The sequence below is a fragment of the Molossus molossus genome, unplaced genomic scaffold (assembly GCF_014108415.1).
Source record: "Molossus molossus isolate mMolMol1 unplaced genomic scaffold, mMolMol1.p scaffold_m16_p_5, whole genome shotgun sequence".
Lineage (NCBI taxonomy): Eukaryota > Metazoa > Chordata > Mammalia > Chiroptera > Molossidae > Molossus > Molossus molossus.
This window is the reverse complement of record NW_023425388.1, coordinates 62,212,639-62,231,799: the sequence shown is the minus strand read 5'-3', so window position 1 is coordinate 62,231,799 and position 19,161 is coordinate 62,212,639. Positions and strand designations below refer to the sequence as shown.

The following is a 19,161-nucleotide window of genomic DNA, read 5'->3' as shown; positions in this document are numbered from 1 at the left end:
TTGGCCTTAGACTGCGTTGCTGGCCAGATTCCCAGGGTCTCACAGTCCGCTCACAGGTGGCCTGCACCGGATCTCCCACAGGTGGGAGGGGGAGTTGGAGCATGGAAGGGGGCCTCTGCTCCCATTCACCATACAGATATGTAGAGGTTGGGAGGGTGCTGATAATGGCTATTTCTAAATTCCAGCTTTCATATGCACCTGGAATGAAATGTAGCCTTTACAGTACTACCTGGTTTTTAACTGTTTATTTTCTAAATCAGGAATCGAGTTAATCTGTGAGAAAGACATTGATCTGGCGGCCCAGGTGCAAGAGCTACTGGAGTTTCTCCACGAGAAGCAGCACGAACTGGAGCTCAACGCGGAGCAGACGCATAAGCGGCTGGAGCAGTGCCTCCAACTGCGGCACCTCCAGGCCGAGGTCAAACAGGTGAGCCCGGCTCTTCCGCCTTCAGCCCGGCTTCCCGCCTGCGCTGCGCCTGCTCCTGTCGGGGGCAGGGCGACCGGAGCCACAGATGTCACCAGACCTGGGAAAGTAGGGAAGTTAAGGAATGGCTGTGTGAGTTTCTGAAAGCTAGGCTGCCGTGTGTGGATCTGACAAGCAGGTCTAATGGTCCAGTGGCTGAAGCAAGAAATGCAGAATTTCTCTTTCGTAACAGTCTAAGGAGGGCATTCCCGAGTTGTCCTCAGTTGCTGAAGTTTTTCTCTTCCTTTCCATCCTCAATTCTGGCATACAGTTCATGGGAAATTAAAATTCTTTATCAATAAATACACGGACCCTTTAGGGTTGGGTTGACTAGTTTGGGGCACCTGTGTGCCTGACACAGCCTGCACAGTACCTGACACACAGCTGAGAGTCTGAGTGTAGCAGCTGCCATCATTCTTCTCAATGTATGTGGTTTTGATACAGTTTTCCAACCATATTAAAGTCCATTTTAAAAAGGAAAAAGAGTTCTCATCTATATGAGACATTATACTAGCCATTTTTCTAAGGACGTACCCAGGTCTCCAGGAATCTCTAGGGACATTCAATGACCAATGGCACATTTAAAAAATACTTTTTTTTTTTTTTCTTATGTATACTGACTGCTGGAGTGTTTACATTTAAATCTATTCATTTAACCCAAGGAACAAAAACATCATATTTAATTTAATTATTATTGGTCCTTTATAGTCAGGGTATTCCTTGCTAATGCCTATGTCTTATCATTACATCGTTATTTATTATGATGGGCAACAGTATCTTCTCTGCTCCCCTTCCCGTCAGTCAGTGCTCAGCCAGAGCCCAGACATGCTGTGCTGAAGAGTCAGACCAGACCAGACACAGCACTGCGTTGCTTTCTGTTCAGTTGCCCTGGGATGGCTCTGAATCTCTGGAGAGAAGACTGTTCACGGGCATATGGTGGGAATCCTGGCAGGCCCGGAGCAGGGATGAGGATACAGTCTGAAACTCTTGGCGGTGATGGTCATACTCCCTTTTCATGAGAAGTACTCATGGGGGCAGTGGTGTACGATGACTTTACAGATGAGGAGACTGAGGTACCATGGGGTTAGTGCTCCCAGGGCCTCTCGACCGACTCAAACTGACTTGAACCCAGGTCTCGTATATCCACGGCCCTACAATTGGCCTCTGCGAGGTCCCACTCCCACTGTGGGTTCAGGAGGAGAAAGAAGCCCTCCTGCAGAACATAGCCGGGTTTCTCGGCCTCGGCAGCATTGCATCTGCAGGGCAGCGTGGTTACAGCTGGGGGCAGCGCCTGCCGGGTCAGACAGCGGCCGGCGGTCCTGGGAGATCTGTGCTTTGCACACGCAGTTCTTTCTGTCAGTGGATGGTGCCCGGGACAGGCATCTGAACGGGACAGAGAATGTGAAAAGTATCCCTGTCTGACTTTGAAATGAATCTAGACTTCTGCTTTTGTTCCTGGTTTTTAATTTAATTTATTTATTTTTGCTCCACATTAATAATAGAGCCAACACCCTAATTATGTTTTCTTGTTGTTGTTAATCATCACCGGAGGATATTTTTTCCGTTGATTTTTAGAGAGAATAGAAGGGAGGGACAGGGAGAGAGAGAGAAACATGAATGTGAGAGAGACACATCAATCGGTTGCCTCCCACACACATCCTGACTGGGGCCAGGGATGGAACCTGCAACCCAGGTATGTGTCCATGACTGGGAATCGAACCCACGACCCTTTGGTGTGTAGGCCGGTGCTCTATCCATTGAGCCACACCGACCAGGGCTAATTATTATTATTTTTTCAACTGATATAGAAATGGACATGAATATTCATTCTCCAAGTACCCATCCTGTATGGAATGGGGAGCCGGGATGATGGCAACGCAGTTTGTCAAATGGGAAAATGAACATCTATCTATGAGTGATCCAGGCGTGACTACTATCTGTGCACATTTCCATTCAGTATTTTAAGAGTTGGAAAACAAAGAAAGAATTCTTCCATGGGGGTGAGAAAATACCTTCTCGCCACCATGCTCAGAATGACACACAGTAGGATTGTGGTTCAAAACAGGGCTAGGTTGCTCAGGTCAGACTTCAGAAAAACTGAAGGCCTTTGCAAGGGACAGTGGCCTTTGGAGGCGACAGGGACTACTCCTCAGCTCAGCCGCCCAACCTCCTTAGACAGGCTCGTTTTCCTTGTCAATGTCAGGCTCTTTCTCTGGAGAGTCATCTGATCCTGTTTCAGAGGCGGCATTTGTGTTTGATGGAAGTTGGTGGAGCAGGAAATATTGATTTGGGAGCTGTTGACACTGGAAAGAGAGAGTTAATTTAGATGTCAGTATTGATCAGCGGCGCTACATTTAGACACTAGCTTGAGCGTTCTTCTTTTGAATATGCTTTCAAAAAGGAAAAGAATAAAGGAAAAGGACATTTCATGGCAAAGCCATTAATGGGGACAGAAAGGACAATGTGCTCTTATACAGCTCTGTTGTTGGAGCTCTCGGAGATGAAAGATGAAAGGTTTGGATTTGGCCATCATGACCCTAAGTGTTGTTACATCACAGTTCTATGAAACTGATGCTTTGAGAGTGACGATGCCCCAGACATTAGACTGAAAGTTATTTTCAAGTGTTCAGGACAAAGGAAATTGAAGAACGCAACTGGTTTTTTTTTTTGTTCCTGAAGGATTGCCTAGGACTTTATCTCTAAGATAAATGGTCCAGATACTTTCAGAAAAATGTTGAGTCTTGAAGGAAAACCACTGTCTTGATTACAGTCCATGGTCCAGGGTTCTGGGCCACCCAGATGCCTCCTTTCTTCTAGAAAAATAGTTCAGATTGTTCTAGACCCTACAGAATGCTCTGATTGCTACTTGGTTAAGGATGACCTCACATTTATTAGCAAATTCAGGAAGATTTTAAAAACCTGTTTAATGGACATAAAATGGAATATATTTCCATAGGCATTCCTGCAGAGCAGTGCATTTAGCAGAAAATAGGCCAAACGGGACTTATGAGATTTGGGGGCTCGACACTATGGGAAAAGAAATCACATGTATTTGTCTACTAAAGATATTGACTTAAATTAGCTCTGTGCACCAAAGACTAGCCAAATTCTGCATAGACATTCAAGATGGACATTCAAAACAAAAGAGAAAATAGTGTCCTGTCCTCATGTTCCTGTTGAGAATACTGTGTTCAGTTGGGCTCAGTGTACATAAAAGTTGCAGAGGAGTTGGAATAGATCCAGAAGAGAGGCAACAAAGGGACAAATGCTATCCATTTGTTTCCAGGTGGAGATAACGAAGAAGACACATGGTCACAGTCTATAAAACCACAATGAACCCGTACAGTCTCAAAAATCGTGAATTTTTGGAACTAAGAAACATTGAAAACATGAGCGGCTCCCAGTCACCATCTAAGGGGCTGATGATTTTCTTGTGGCTGGAGTTTCAGAAACGACTGTGCCTTGTGATGTGATCTGCAGTAGCAGACCTCAGAGCCAGTGGCTTTGAGTGCACCCTCACAGATGTATTGAGGTGTGACCTAGGGAGTGCAGCCTTATACCAGCAGTTGCCTCAGCCTGCGTGGGGATGGGGTCCACCCGCCCAGCTGAGATAGCAGCAGCATTTGTGGGCGTCCACATCCAGTTGACTGACCTGTGGTCAGATGAGCTGCCTTGGCCTGAGGAGCCATAGAGTTCCATTTCCCTCCCTGTCTCAGCTCTGACTGAGCTGAATTTGTGGCCGAGCTTCGATGTCTCCAGGCAGCGTTTCAGTCCTTCGTTTCCACAAACCTAAGTTGCTCTGGTATCCTGTGGTTACAAGGGGAGTCTCTGAATTTTGAAAGAAGTGTGGAAGGTTAGGACTCAGAGTGACCTTCAAAGATCATCTAACCCATAGGTAAACTGTTGCCTCAGTGATAGATCAACATAAAATGTTCATTTGATGGATTCTATTTTGTGGTTTGCAAAATGCTTTTACATTAATTGCTTCATTTTGTCTTTGCCCTGTGACTTAGGCAAGCAAAGCATTACCGTTTTTACAGAAAAGAAAACTGAACCTCAGAGAGATCAAATGCTTCCAACCTCATGCAGCTCAAGATCCGTAGGGCCAGCATGTTCTCATTTTTATTACAATATTTCTTCTAGTAGCGGGCATTCATTTGGATGCTCACAGAAAAATAACCAACTTTATGAACCAGGACAGCAAAGGACTACAGAATAGAAAATTTTACCAATAATGGTTGTCGTTAACCAGAGTACAAAGAATGATGATAACAAAACGGCTAAGATACCTATGTAACATCAGGAGGCCCAGAATATGCCAATAAGTGCTAAAAATTCTGAGACAAAAATGAATATTCCTGCACTCTCTCTTGTCAACGTGAGGGGTGCAAATGAAGAATCATAGCATTACCTCGCTTTGCTCCAAAACTAAAAACAACCACCACTGTTTTCCAACTAGATATATTACAGTATGTTGCATCAACCGTGATGCAGAAAGTGAAGGTACTGCTATCCTAACTTTACAGATGAGAAAACTGAGGCTCAGAGAGGTTAAGTGGATTTTTCAGGTAGTAACAAAGGCAGGTGCTCTGACTTCAGAGTTTGTGTTCTCTTCAGTGGTTCTCAACCTGTGGGTCACGACACCTTTGGGGGTCGAACGACCCTTTCACAGGGGTCGCCTAAGACATAGTAGCAACAAGAATAATTTTATGGTTGGGGGTCACCACAACACGAGGACCTGTGTTAAAGGGCCGCAGCCTTAGGGAGGTTGAGAACCACTGCTCTGCACTATCCCAGCTCTGCGTCTGTGACTACCTCAGTCACAGGGATCAGTCCCACCCTGATCTCGGCCTGGAAATAAACTGCCATGCATTTTTTATCTCCCTAAAATCAAATCTCCCACTTTAAAGTCCTGCAGTGCTTTTATAAACAGCGTTTGGGAAATAAAAATGAATAAGGATGTCAAGGATATGGCATGATTTAATGGAAGAGGTAGGGACTAAAGCCCATCATATTTCTAAGTGAAAAAGCCGGTAAATGGGAATCCCACAACCACTGCTATAACTGATGTTTCAGTTGGCTGAAACCAGGGAGGAAAATATTGCAGCAAGACTCAGGAGGCCCAGGGGGTGTCAGATCGGCCCTCAAGCATTGATTTGTGATGTGCACAGAGAAAATGTTTCTCAGACACCCTCAAACGAATCTTGAACCAAGCAAAATACAGTGAATCATGGCAAAAATACATATTTCGAAAATATACATTGTGAGCCCCATTTTGCAAAAAGATGAAGCATTTTGGGGCATGCAGTCCATGTATGCATGTACCCAAATTTATAGGCAGCTTTGGGAAATCATTAGCACGTTAGCCAGTGGCATCGGAGATTTCCCACACACACTCTGAGCTGTTATTTTCTGCAGCTGATTGCCGTGCAGATTGGCACCTCATCCGCAATCTGCCATTCTGGCCGTGAATTAACATCTCAATCCGATCGCCCGGCTTCAGCGGGAACTCTGCCCTGGTGGTAGCAAGCACAATATGGCCCCAGTCATTTGCTGCCCAAGGAGGAAAATTGCAAAGTGCCTGTGAGGGCTATGGCGTAGGAGACCAGGCTTAGTATGTGTCTAATTGTTTAACATGAAGAAGTTGAGAAAAGACAGGAAATTCTGGAACAGATTGTGGTGGCTTCTGTTTATGCTGAAGTGGCAGATGCATGGTATTTACTGATCTTGAAATTTCAAAAGAATTTTTTCTCCACTAAAACTCTCAGATTTCCTAATAAAGAGAATATTTAGCAATTTTCTGGTGGCCAGACACAAGGTAGATTTTCAAGGCCTAATTCTTCCAGTTTGGTTATTAGCACTAAGTCTGTTAGCTGGATATCTGTGCCATGTCCGTTTCACCTAGGATGGTCTAGACTGTGCCGGCTGTTTCTTCTTCCGATATTCCCCAGCTGCGTACTAATTAAGGTCACCTGGAAATTTTACTCAGCCTAATCATAGCCTCTAAATCCATTATGACTTACTCCCCCTTTTTCTAACGATCCCGTGTATGGATTATTCATGCCATTTTGCATGTTTTCTTTCTCTTTCCTCATTCCTTTGGGTTGCTTACCTACCAAAGCTCAAGCCTGTCTATTCTTGGCTATTTTTCAAGGCAGAGGAGGTTGGACCCAGTGCTTAGGTGTGGCCTGGGTGTTTGTCATAGATTATCACTCACTCTTTCAAAAACATTTCTTCATAGCCCTCATATACAAGGTACTGTGCTAAGCATTGTATGAAATGAAAATATGACTGAAATAATTCTCTACTTTTCTGAAAGTTTACATTCTAAGGGAGAAATGAAACATAGGTCCCAATAACTGACCAGAGGCAGTCTGTGGTGAGTGCCACAAAGCTACAAAATGATGTGGTTGGGCTGGATGACAAAGACATTGCTTCTAATGGGAGTAATTAGGTATCAAGACATTATTGATATTTAAAATGGGCCTTTAAAAGAGAAAAGGATACCAACAGAGGGAGTTGATTTATTTATACTGTTCTGTGTTCCAAGAGGAACTTCAGAAACATACATACAATGCAATCAGATAAAGTAATGTTTAAAATAAGTGGGTGAGAACGTTGGGACAGGGATGATAAGGGTAGGAAAGAATATAGGAAGCTAGGAATGCGGTTTGTCCTTAAAATCAGTACCTATGGCACAGGGTTCCAGGTAAGATTAGAAAGATGACCATTTTAATCACCTAGACCCGTCCTGGACTCGCTCCAGCTGTGGGTAGAAGAGAGTGAGCTCTCTGACTGAGGGCCCGTCAGAGAAGGCAGCAGCTCTGGGGAAGCTTTGAGGGCCATTCACCGGTGTTCCTGTCGCGCCGCCCTAGGTCCTGGGATGGATCCGCAACGGGGAGTCCATGCTCAACGCCAGCCTGGTCAACGCCAGCTCGTTGTCCGAAGCGGAGCAGCTGCAGCGGGAGCACGAGCAGTTCCAATTGGCCATCGAGGTAACACCCAAATCTGGCTGCATGGCTCCCTTCCCTTCTGCTCTGTGGTTCAAGCAGGGTGGGCATGCCTTTGTGTCATGAAGCCCTTACTCTTCTAGTGAAACAGTCCAGTAGCCTCCCTACTGCCCGGGGATTGATGGAGAAGCAAATGCAGGGTTCATCACCCCAAGGAGGCCTGGTCTTAGAAGACAAGTTCTTACACACTGCTACCTTTAACCTTCAAGGCCCCTGGTACATTGAATATTTAAGTCATTATGGACTATGCACCATGTGAGAAATGTAAAGATCACACGGAATTGAGGATAAACAAGTGCAAAAGTCATTAGTAAGTTAGGATTTTGTTTTCAAATGTTTAGTTTACATGTCAGGCTGATTCCATTGTCAGATTCTGCCTTTTAACAAGAACAGTGATCACAGGAGCTGAGGGCACTGGATGGCTCGCTTCACTGAGAGCAGTTGTCCAGTGCTGCTGCTTTATAAGAAAACGCCACCTGTGATAATCTGATATAGATTTTATCTTGCTTTAAATAATACCTTTAATGATCTTTTCTGCTAGAACATTATCCTTCCCAAAGGGACCTGAGCTGATTGCTTTAGAGTGGTGTGGGGGAAAAGAGTAGGAAATGGGAACAATATTAAAAATAAAATAAGTTCAGTACCAATGGGAAAAGAGATAAAAAGTGAAAACTTCAAAGACGTTCCTCATTTTTGGTTCAATGCAATTTTGGACTGACTTCTGAGTGTGTAAGAAATGCAAAGGCATTATCTTCTGCAAAAAATAATATCGTTAATGAGAATTTTCCACCACAAAGATACAATTTTAACTTGTATATGTTTAATACAATAATTCAATCGATTGCTTCTCATTTTCTAAACTAGTATTGATTGATCTGAATCATTTAATTTTCTAAAATCCATCTTATATGTGTGAAATAGCATGAACATGAATGACATGTTTGTATAAGATTTCTGATATCTCCTATCAGATATACTAGTGCTGCTAGTACTAGGGTACTGTCTAGGATTTAGGATTTTAAAATAAACTGGATATCACCCATACAGCATGAGCAAATAATTTTCTAAGGAAGAATTAACCACAGGAGAGTTTTATTATCATTAGCTGTCTCTTGCATTCCACCGGCATGCCCCACCTGACAGTGCTGGGCCCTGTTCACTAGAAAGAAAAACCAGGATTGGGGTGACAGTCAGGAATCGGGCACACAGTGGACAGGGCCCATGGAGAGGGGCATTGCAGAGAACAGAGGTGTGTCAGTCAGACTGGAGGGATGCCAGGACGCTGCGAGGGATGCTAGGCAGAGAGCAAACAACTCTGGGCCACACCGCTTCCTTGTTTATCTTGCATGTGAAGGTTTATATGCCTGGCAGGTAATTAACTTTTCAGTCCCTCCATCAGATGTTGGGAAAGTAAAACCAAGCGTCATGACACGATTGAGCATCTCACTGAGCTAGAAAACAGTGGGTAAATGCATTTGCCATGCTATCGAAATGATTCAATGTCACGACTTGCTGTGCAGCATGTGTTCATTTGTGGTGGACACTGTTGCATCCTTAAAGAATAAAGGCTCCCTGAGCATAGATGTCTCTTCATTGCCTAGGTGCAACTTGATCAGATATTCTTGGAATGGATGTTGAGATGGAGGCCCCTGTAGAGTTTATGTCTGTGTTTCCAAGAGGACATGGCAGAGCAGATAGGATTTCTGAAAGGTCTTGGGAATGCAAGGTAGGCAGGGTCTGCAGCATGGCTGGAGTAATGAAGAGAACAGAACCAGAATGTCAACGTGCACTCCTTCAGGTGGCCTTGTGCTTCTCCCTAAACTTGTCAGTTTACTCCAGGTTCTGCACGGGGTGGGGGAATATGCTAGGGACAATACGAGCAATTTGAAAGCAGATCTAACTAGCCTGGTTTGGCTTAACCCATTCTGATGGTGTTACCAAAGGCCTTTGCAATGATTGCTGATAGAGAACATAATTTGACTTCTTAGGCCCTAGGAAAGAACTCTGGGTTCCAGAAGGGAAAATAAAATTGTTACAAAATAAAATAGGTAGGGTGATCACGTATTTTATTGCTAAAATAGAGACACTTTTGTCAGTTTTTTTTTTGTTTTCTAGATTCCATATATAATAGAGACACTTTTTTTTCTTTATTGATTTTAGAGAGTGAGGAAGGGAGAGGGAGACAGATAGAAACATTGATGAGAGAGAACACCGATTGGCTGCCTCCTGCACACCCCTCACTGGGGATTTGGCCCACAACCTGGGCATGTGCCCTGACCGAGAATTGAACTGGCGACCTCTTGGTGCATGGGTCGACGCTCAACCACTGAGCCACTCAACCACTGAGCCACTCAACCACTGAGCCACTCAACCACTGAGCCACACCAGCCAGGCAATAGAGACACGTTTAAGAGTGAAGGAGGGTCCTAACCGGTTTGGCTCAGCAGTTAAGACTGTCGGTCCACAGACCAAAGAGTCTTGAGGTCAAGGGCATGTGCCTCAGTTGTGGTTCGATCCCCAACCCTGGTTGGGGTCATGCAGGGGGCAACCAATTAGTGTGTCTCTCTCACACATGAATGTTTCTCTCTCTCTCTCCTTCCCTCCCTCCCACTCTATCTGAAAATCAATGGAAAAATACCCTCAGGTAAGGATTAAAAAAAAGAGAGAGAGTGAAGGAGGGAATTATTAACAAATAAGTAAGAAAATAGGCATATACTAGGCCTGTCAATAGCAAACCAGGTTTTACTCATGCTAGCTTGGGTGGCCTCATCAGTTTGAAGGTTTTGGTCTTGCTAAAGGTGGTCATAATTTCTACCTGACGTAGCCTTGGTTTCAGGAAAAATCCCAGAGCCATTCAGAGCAGAGTAGTACCCAGCACTCAGAAGCATAGCTTTTATCAACAAACCCGATTATTACTTGTTAGTTTCCAAAATGTGACTGATTTGTCTTCAAGGAGTATGAACATCATAGAGACAGGCTCAGTTTTAAATTCCATTTTTATTTGAAATCCTCTTATGCATTTTAAGCTTGAGCATTATGGCAAGAATAGTTTGTAATACTTATCCAGTTATAGCTGGATGATAAATTCAATCGATTTGGTTCCATTTTCTAACATGTTCTGCTACTAAATATTAACATTCTCGATAATCCATGTCTTAAAGATATAGCACTCAACAGGATTAGATAAAGAGCACAAATAAATGCAAAATAATGTCTCAAACCTAGCAATGCAAAGATTATGTCATATATCACATACATAAGAGTTTATCATTTTGGAAATTAAAAGAGGAAGGGTTTCCCAGTACTGTGACATGATAATGAGTTTTAGAATGAAGAAGAGGATTTATTACACAGCATAAATTATAGGAAAATTAAAGTTACTCCTCCACTGACAGAGAAAAAGACATAATAACAGGGTTATGATGACAATTATATGCTGGTTTCAGATAATGAGGAGAGGCTAGATAATTATCATAACCACTAAATGTTCATTTGGTGAACCCTTCCTCTAAATGAGGTGCAGTAGATACTGTTCTGATGGCTAGAGATAAAACGATGGGATGTGATACAGTAGAGAGGACATTGGTTTGGGAATAGATCAAACCTGAATCTTATTCTTGGTTTTACCACTTCGTTGGTTGTACGTTTTTGAGCAAGTCACTTGACCAGCCTGAGCCTTAGTTTCTTAATCTGAGAAGTGGGAATAGTAACGTCTACCTTGTGGAGGTGTCATGAGAACTAGAAAAAAATATGCACAAGCACAAAGCCTAGGACCGAATGCACACTCGGCTCAGTGACAGCTGTTCAGTGGGTGTTTGAATGGTCCTTGCCTGAGTTTCACAGAATAAATCAGGAGAATCGGCCAAGTGGTGGATGAGCCATGTAGTTCAGAAGAGGGTGGTTTTCAGTGAGGCTCCGGCTGTCTGGAAAGGCTTCTCTGAAGGAGGTCGGGCCTGGGCTGAGTCTCAGAGGGTAACTGGAACACAGATGGGGAGAGGCTAAGGGGGGTTCATTGCAGGCAGGAAGAATGAGGGCAGCAAAACCAAAAAAGTGCATGGTGCGTTTTCACGGCGTTTCTGTAAGGGAGTCGTAGGTGATGACGGTATGGAAGCAGTTAGGACCACGTTATGGGTGGCTTTTGATGCCATCCTGTAAAATTTGGGCTTAATTCCACAGCAGTGAGGGAACTACTGAGGGCTTTTGTATTGAAATAAGAGAGAGGTGTTTATAGCACAAAATTAGCATTGTAGAGCTGGAAAGTATGTCAGAAGTCACGTAACCCAAGCACTTCCCTTCACAGAAAATTGTCAGTCAGCAATGTAAGGGGTGGGTTGAAGGAAGGCAAGATGACTAGCCAGGTGGCCAGCACAGCGGTCTAGATCAAGGGTGAGGAGCAGACAAGGGGACGGTGAGGCTGTAATGTCAGGCGCGTCAAGGAGGGCACCGTCCGCAGAAGGGAAACTGCCCTGGAAGACTGTTTCAGGAGGAGGAGGAGGGGTCTAGTTTTAGATGTGGAACTTGAGGAGGTGTCTGGGAGGAAGGAGAAGGCCCTGACAGGGTAGTGGAAACACATTCGCTGGGGAGCGTTCCTCCTCTCTAGGGAGACCGTTCGCTTCCTTCCCTGAGAAGGCATCTTAGTGAGCCACTAAGGTGGGCCGCCAGACAGATCCACCGAGTCCGTGCTGCTGACCTGGGTGCAGCTGCCCTCAACCCTGACAACTGAAGATCAGGGTCAGATGTCGGGGTGAGAGACGTAGGCTGGGAGTCATTTACAAAGAGGAAATCGTAGAAGTCAAGGAACTAGATGAGAGCTCTGCAAAAGTAAAAATAAAGAAGGGAAAAAAAAGGCAAGAATGGGCCTTGGGGTACCTTTGCCTTTAGGATCCAGGAAAAGGAAATGCCGTTAATAAGTAACACAGAGAAAGAAACCAGGGGTTTATAGTGGGGTCGTTGCTGCTCAGAGTTTACTTTTTCCAGCTGTGTTCAGCCACTAGGAACGAAGTGCTGTGGCCATCAGGCTAAGGCTGACGCAGTGGCAAGCAAGAGGAGAAAGGAGCCTAGGCCTAGGGGAGGTGGGGCTCCCAGGGCTCACGCTGGGTGCGGGCTCTGGAGGCAGGGAAGGGCAGGCAGAAGGTGGTCAACAGGAAAAAATAAATAGGGCGGTGGGACTGCCATGTGGGATGAGGGCAAAGGGGGAGGCAGAGGTGAAAAAGGAGGTACACTCACACGTAGGGAGTGCAGGGTGGACCTGCTCTTGGGAACTGTCCAGCACTGCTGCCAGGATGAAGGGCGGAAATCCTTCTGGAGTCAGTTACTGGACTTCTAGCTGCTCCTCACAGCCAGCCGAGCTGCACTTGCCTGAAAGTGCCAAGGCCAGATGCAGGCTGTGCTTTGAGCTGAGATGATCCCAGCCTCCGAGGCTGGAATACTGTCAGCTCTTGAAGTCGTGTGGCTCATCCACATCGGTCTTTCATTTTAATCCATTTTAGTCCCATTGGTGCTCTCCTGGCCACACAGTCCTCTAGCCTGGTCTCCCCACCTCCTACACCTACAGTTAATGTGAACTCAGAGGATGCAAACCACTTTGCGCCTGAAGAAAAACATATAGGCAAACATAAACAATGTAGTAATGTGGGAATTGTGTGTTGAGCCGAACTGCCTACGGCACTGCTCTGTTCCCTTGGTGAGGTTGCTCAGGGATGGTGTGAGGCGCTGTTCTTCCGCTTTATTAACCTACCAACTGTATTCCTTCTACTGGAATCCTTTCCAACTGACGTTAATATTTAAAATGATTGTGCTGTTGGCTCAGATTTGTGTCACATGGGGATTTCTTATGTGCTGTGTTTATTTGTTCTGTAAAATGGGACAACAGCGGTAACCTTTGAAAATGCATTATGATGATCAATTTTATGATTAGATTTGAAAAGGAAATTTGACTCATGTGTGAGCCAATCAGAGAGCAGATTTATACACAACTGTTGTTTCTCTGCCACAGACACTGAAATGTCTTTAAGACCCAGAGTGATACAAGTAGAAGAGAAAGCAGTGGGGACAGAAGTTAGGGACCTGAGCAATTAGTTAATGAAAATGTATGATATTCTTTTTTAAAAAATGCTTTAAAAATGATGATGTATTAGTCATCATGACAAAATGTTTGAATCCGTCATTTAAAGCTCTTTAACTTCTCTGCATCTTTCCACTCACGCCTCACTCCACCCCCTCCCATACCACGCCTGGGTCGTTCCCATGGACCTTTCTCTCCTCCCCTTGTGCCCAGTCCCTCTTTCATGCCACTTCCTTGCAGAAGACGCACCAGAGCGCCCTGCAGGTACAGCAGAAAGCCGAGGCGCTGCTGCAGGCTGGCCACTACGATGCAGACGCCATCCGGGAATGTGCCGAGAAGGTGGCCCTCCACTGGCAGCAGCTCATGCTGAAGATGGAAGACCGGCTGAAACTGGTCAATGCCTCCGTGGCCTTTTACAAAACTTCTGAACAGGTGAGGGAAAGGCTGTGGGATGTGTGAGGCTGGGACTGACGGAGGATTGTTTTCTGCCTCACACTGTAAATCTGCAATACCTACCACAGCAAGAAGCGGGTCCTCTTGGCACTAACCTTTGAGAGTAGGAGAAGAATTTGTGGAAACACCATGGTTGGCTTCCTTATAATGCTTTCCATTCGAGAAATGGACTGTGAAACTTGTTTCTTATAAATTTCTCAAACTCATTGGATCTTGCTATCGAAATAGAAATGCTAGATTAGAAGATTGGAGTGGTATATTAGTCAGTTGTTGTCACAATAACGCTGTATAACAAATTATCCCAAAACTCAGTGGCATGAAACAATTCGCATTCATATTCTTGTCTTGGCTGAGTTTGGTAGAATTGGCTCCAGGCTGCAGGTTGGGACTAGATCTGGTCCCTTGTCTCTCATCCTCCTTGAGCAGCAGCTACAAGGGGCACGTTTAGAGTGAAAGGCAGGAGTGTAAGAGCCCAAAATCTGTGAATGTGCATTTCAAGTCTCTACTTATGTCACGTGCTCTAACATCCTTTTGGCCAAAACAAGTCATGTGGCCAAGCCAACATCAATGATGCAGAGAAGTGTACGTCTCCTATGGAAGTTGGGAGAGGAGAGTGACAATTTTCTGAACATAATCTCATCTGCCACAAGCAGGCAACTATGCATTGCTTGAAAAACATACAGTTCTTTTACTCATAGGGCTCCCAGTCTAACCGGAAACACAGCTCCTTGTCAATGGAGAACTATGAGCCTAACTGGCAGGATGGTGTCACTGTGGGAGGATAGGCAGGACATATACACAGCAGGGCCATAAAGATGCAGACCCATGACCATTACATCTGTACAGCAATTTGCATGAGAGCTAAAAGGATTTGTAAATGATTGGGTTGCTATTAGGGAATTCTTTCCATGAAATAGAGGTTTAAAACAGAAGTAATTTTATTCAGTATAAAATACTTTTCCTCATTCCAGCTGCTCCCTAGGAGACATAGATCAGAGAAACATTGTCTTCCGGATGGCTGGTAGGAGCATGGGAAGTGTCTAGGAGCAAATGCAGAGTGTCTCTCCAGGGCCCGCAGCCAGTGTTCCAGTCTCGTACCTCGTCTCCATCCTTCCCCCTGTTGCTTAGGGAGACGGCGCCTTGGATGGCCCAGAAGTGGGAGCAGTGGACAAAGAGGACAAGGAGCATCCACAGCTGACCAATACATTCAGCACAATCCCTTCCAAATTCCAGCGAGCATTTTTTTAAAAATCGATATGCTGATTCACAGATTTACATGGAAATGCAAAGAACCCAGAGTAGCCAAAACAATTTTGAGAAGGAAGAGCAAAGTTGAAGGAGTTATACTACTTGATTCTGAGACTTACCCTAAAGCTGCAGAGATCAAGACAGAATGGTACCGGGTGTAAGAAGAGACTCAATGGAACAGAATAGAGGTTCCAGGAGTAGACCCCCAAATATACAATCAGTTAATTTTTAACAAAGCAATTTAATAAGTAAAGTCTTTTAAACAGATGATTCTGGAAAACAATATTCATATAAAAATGAGGCTTACCCTGTCTACTGTCACACACAAATTTTAATTTGAGATGGATTAAGCTACTGAGGGAACAGAGCACTAGATTAAGAGTCAGGAAATTTGATCCTGAATGAACTTTACCAAAGGTCACTTTATCTCTCAAAATTTCTGTTTCTCCACCTATTAAATAAGATGTACGCTTGATCATCTTTTCAGCTTCCGAACTGATTGGTTTTAAGTCTAATACCGTCACAGGACAGGAGTCAAGAACTTTTTTTTTAACGTCTATCGTGTTTTCTCTCAAGAAGTGAGCCATGCCAGATGTTTTCGTGCGTTGCCTAAGGAGAGGTGAGGTGCTGGAGAAGGCAGCTCGAGTCCAGGACAGGCCTCTCACGCGTGGGAAGCTTGTTGGCTACGAGAGTGTCCTGGCGGGGGCATCTTTCAGCTCAGTTCATAACTCAGTAAACGTCCTGTCTAATGCGACACTCTTCATCAAAAAGGATGACTTTCGCAGTCAGAGGAGGCCAAGGGTAATAGCTGCTCTCGCCTGCTGCCGTAGCCAAGCGAGTAAGCAAAGCCTACTGAAGGAGAGGCTGGGAACAGGAGTGTCTATGTCCCGCATCCGTCCCCAGGCCCTGGCGCTAGGCTGCCCGGTCTCCTACGGTTACACTCAACCTGTCCCTCCAAGCTCCATTCAGAATGCTTTTGCTTTCTTACAAGTTCACGTATAAGGTCCTTTAGAGCATGGCCTCTCAGCATTTTTTGAAAAGAAAAAGCTCCTTAACTCTCTTTTAGGCTATCCCTCTGAAGGAAATGTACATTTTGCAGTAGAAGGCACAGAGATGTCATTCCCATAGAGTAGTATCTTGATACATTTTTGCTGGGACATTTTCCTCAGGGAGGGGAAAGATATTTATGGCCCATAAATCACACAATATATAGCAAGTTCCTTCTTTACCTCTGCTTGAAACTACTTCCTGTAGGGCCATTACAGATGTTTGGGCAACCCGAGTATTTTCTCCACACCTCATTTTCCTGTCCTACCTAATTCACAGAGTTATCATAAAGTTAGAGCAATTTAATATAGTTTTAAAAGCCCTTAAAAGTTACTAGTTTATCTTCTACATAGTATCCCTAGGGGATATCACCAATCTCCACAGCTTCAGCCTTTAGCCATCAACTGTCAGAAGATGATTCCAAAATCCACATCTCAGTCCCAGACTGTCTCCCAAGGTCCAGAAGCTGGATCTCGCCGCCTCCTGGACCCCTGTTAACTGTCCTAGGGCCACTGCATAGCCTCCGGGGAAAGCTGCACTTCGAATGAAAGTTGAGCATCTGCTCAGGGCTTTCTCCACTAAAGGTCCTCGTAAAAGACTTCCCAACCGAGTAATTTACTGAGTCTTTTCTTTCCACGGTTCGTTAGGTCTGTAGTGTCCTGGAGAGCTTAGAGCAAGAATACCGGAGAGATGAGGACTGGTGTGGTGGACGAGACAAACTGGGGCCAGCGGCAGAGATCGACCACGTCATTCCGCTCATCAGTAAACATTTGGAACAAAAGGAGGCCTTTCTTAAGGTCAGAGCACACTGTCATCCAAGGTCGGGGACTTGAGCCTCTCTCCCTCTCTCCCTCTCTCTCTCTCTCCCTCTCCCTCCTCCTCCTCCTCCTCCTTTCTCTCACACCCACTGCTTTATACGGGCTATCCTTACCCTTGTTTTTTTTCTAGCTTCTTATCTAAAAGGAGGTATTTATAGAGAAAACATTGGCTGGTTAACTTGAAAGACTGAAAGGTCTCACATCAAATATTTACCACTGGTGCCGTGTGCGGATATCCTGATATCCCTCTCGTGTTAATTGAGAAAAACACATATTTTCACTAAGTTGTGTTCGGTTTATTAAAATATTTCTCATTGAACTATATAAACCTAGATATAAAACAACTTAAAATAAACCTTTTGTAAATGGGTAATGCAATATTTAGAGCAAGAATGAAAAGAAATAAATGGAGACATCTTATTCTTTGTTTATCAGTTTAATAATGATCCGCCCTGGCGGGTGTGCTCAGCGGTTAGAGCGTCAGCCCACAGACTAGAGAGTCCCGGGTTCGGTTTCCACTAAGGGCATGTACCTCGGTTGCAGCTTGTCACCGGCCCTGGTTGGGGTCATGTGGGTGGCAACCACTCAATGTGTCTCTCTCACATTGATGTTTCTCTCTCTCCCTCCTTTTCTCCCTCCCACTCTATCCAGACAAAAATGCAAAAATGTCCTCAGGTGAGGATAATAAATAAATAATTAATCAATTAATGAATAATGATCCATGTCTGATCATTGTAACATTGTATTCTGCTGTATGCAGAGAGAAATGTCTTATCCTGTTTCTTTGTTGCTAATAGAGCTCCAGCCCCCCAGGGAGGAGGCACAGGGCTGCTTGGGACAGGCTCCCAGCGGTGTGGGAGGTCCTCCCAGCCCTGGTTCCTGGCCGCCTTTGATCTTCTCTCTGACCGAGTCTTCTGTGCTAAAACTTATCTACAGCCTCCGTTTACTCTCAGAGTTCTTGCTTTCATGCTCTGCTTCCCCTCGGATTTCTGAAAATACAAGAGAGAATTCTTATACCCTAATATGTTGCCACTGATTTTCTACAATTCTCTAATTATCTGCCTTTCTTTTATCAGGGATTTTCTCTGCTGGACTACCTCTTTGATTTTTTTTTGTTCTTTTTTAAGATGGCCTTCCCCGGCCCTCCTCCCATCTCTCTGGTGTCTTACTTGCATTCAGTCAGGATCCTTAGGAATCAGCTCTCACTAATGACATTAAATAGAAATTCTTCTATACAGGGTTTAGGATGATTTTTAAAGTCTCCTCTATTATAAAACAAAATTTTACACCAAACAACGTAAGTAGAACATATCAAAGGTTTTAAATAGCGGTATAAAGGTATTTTTTTATAAAATTAAATGCTTCTTTTGAAGAAGAAAAAAAAATGTGCTGGTCAGATGTTTTTCACATGCGCCTGAAAGTATGGCTGAGGGACTCCCTGGGCGGTGGGCAGTGTGGGCTGCGGATGGGCCCCTGGCCTCCTCCGGGCGCACGGTGCGCCTGTCTGGGTTCCTTAGCCTTTGACCACCGTCCAGCGGCAGAGCTCATGTCTCTCACCAGAGCTCTCAGACACCGTTGTGCCGGTACAGCATTCAAAGTATGTTCTACTCTATCATTTGCAGAATCAGATGCTAAGTGAACACAGGTTTTACGTCTTGACAGTTTTGTCCAGAGATCATTTAATTCTGAAAACTTTGGATTAAAAATTAGTGGACCTGCCCGGCCAGTGTGGCTCACTGTTTGAGCGTCGCCCATGTACCAAGAGGTCGCCAGATCGATTCCCATCAGGGCACATACCCAGGTTGTGGGCCAAATCCCCAGTGGGGAGCATGCAGGAGGCGGCCAGTCGATGTTCTCTCTCATCAATGTTTCTATCTCTCTCCCTCTCTTTCCTTCCTCTCTAAGATCAATAAAGAAAAAAAAATTAAAAATTAGCGGACTACTCTATCTTACTTCTACAATCAGGAAAAAACTGCTTTTTCAAGAAATTCAGAACAACTGTGGTCTTGAGAGAAACTAGAAATATCGTCAGTAGACCTAGATTCTAGCCCTGCCTTG

The 19,161-nt window shown here is 44.6% G+C and overlaps 1 protein-coding gene across 3 annotated transcripts in view; it reads left to right on the top strand.

Moving 5' to 3' along the window:
• KALRN (kalirin RhoGEF kinase) overlaps nucleotides 1–19,161 on the top strand; it is a 593,373-nt gene that overhangs the window by 312,503 nt on the left and 261,709 nt on the right. For 2 of the 3 annotated variants that reach the window (XM_036242841.1, XM_036242842.1), the window contains exons 15-18: nucleotides 261–427; nucleotides 7,339–7,458; nucleotides 13,751–13,969; nucleotides 16,933–17,082. In XM_036242841.1, the coding sequence (XP_036098734.1) occupies nucleotides 261–427; nucleotides 7,339–7,458; nucleotides 13,751–13,969; nucleotides 16,933–17,082 (656 nt within the window). The remainder of the gene's footprint in view (nucleotides 1–260; nucleotides 428–7,338; nucleotides 7,459–13,750; nucleotides 13,970–16,932; nucleotides 17,083–19,161) is intronic. The other variant, XM_036242843.1, reaches the window with a different exon arrangement.